The sequence below is a fragment of the Carlito syrichta genome, unplaced genomic scaffold (assembly GCF_000164805.1).
Source record: "Carlito syrichta isolate Samal-C Ts95f unplaced genomic scaffold, Tarsius_syrichta-2.0.1 Scaffold304630, whole genome shotgun sequence".
Taxonomy (NCBI): domain Eukaryota; kingdom Metazoa; phylum Chordata; class Mammalia; order Primates; family Tarsiidae; genus Carlito; species Carlito syrichta.
This window is the reverse complement of record NW_007248726.1, coordinates 125,985-126,778: the sequence shown is the minus strand read 5'-3', so window position 1 is coordinate 126,778 and position 794 is coordinate 125,985. Positions and strand designations below refer to the sequence as shown.

Sequence of the window (794 nt, the reverse complement as noted above, 5' to 3'; positions counted from 1 at the left end):
GCAGGGGGTGCAGGCGGGGACCCCGGCCCCCTTCCGCTTGCACACCATTTCAGGGGGCGTGGGGGGCTCGGCCGGCGGCGGCGGCGTCGGCCCCCGGAAGAGCTGCACGGCGGCTGGCGGCCCCAGGAAGCGCACGGGCCCCACGCTGGCCAAGAAGAGGCTTCGGCCCTGCTGCTCCCAGGCGGCGGCCGCGGCCAGCCCCAGCTCTTTGCAGCAGGAGGCGGGCGACGAAGCCGAGGCGGCGGCGGCGGCGGCGGCGGCTTCGGGGGACAGCAAGAAGCGGCGGGCGGCGGCGGCGCAGTCCTCGGCGGCCAGGGCCGCGTAGCGCCGCGCCAGGTGCTGAGAGGAGGCGGCGGCGGCGGCGGCGGCGGCGGCGTAGGCCCCGTCCCGCGGCGGCGGCGAGAGCGGCGGCTCCTCCTCTGGGCCGGCGGGGGCGGGCGCGCCGGGACTGTGCACGATGAAGCAGAGCATGCAGGGCCCGCGGAAGAAGCAGTCCCGGCTCCGGGGCGCCGCCGGCTGAGGGGGCGCCTTGGCCGGGGTCCGGCGGGGCAGCCTGAGGAGAGGGCGCCGGCGGCGGCACCAGCTGCAACAGCGAGGCCTCTTCTGGCTCGGGCGGTTACGCGGCTCCTTCGAGAGAAGGTGGCCCATATAGAAGGCCCCGAGGAGGGGGACCGGGACGGGAGGGAGGGAGGCCCAAAGAGGCGGGCTCCCGGCGGCGGGGCAGGCCGCTGGCTGACTCGGCCTCCGGCCCGCGGCGGGGTCGCCCGCCCTGCGCACACACACGCACACACGGG

The 794-nt window shown here is 78.6% G+C and overlaps 1 protein-coding gene across 1 annotated transcript in view; it reads right to left on the bottom strand.

The window, feature by feature from the left end:
* FBXL17 (F-box and leucine rich repeat protein 17) overlaps window positions 1-794 on the bottom strand; it is a 522,435-nt gene extending 521,641 nt beyond the window's left edge. The window contains exon 1 of the mRNA XM_021713613.1: window positions 1-794. Within this exon, the coding sequence (XP_021569288.1) occupies window positions 1-648 (648 nt within the window). The 5' untranslated portion in view covers window positions 649-794.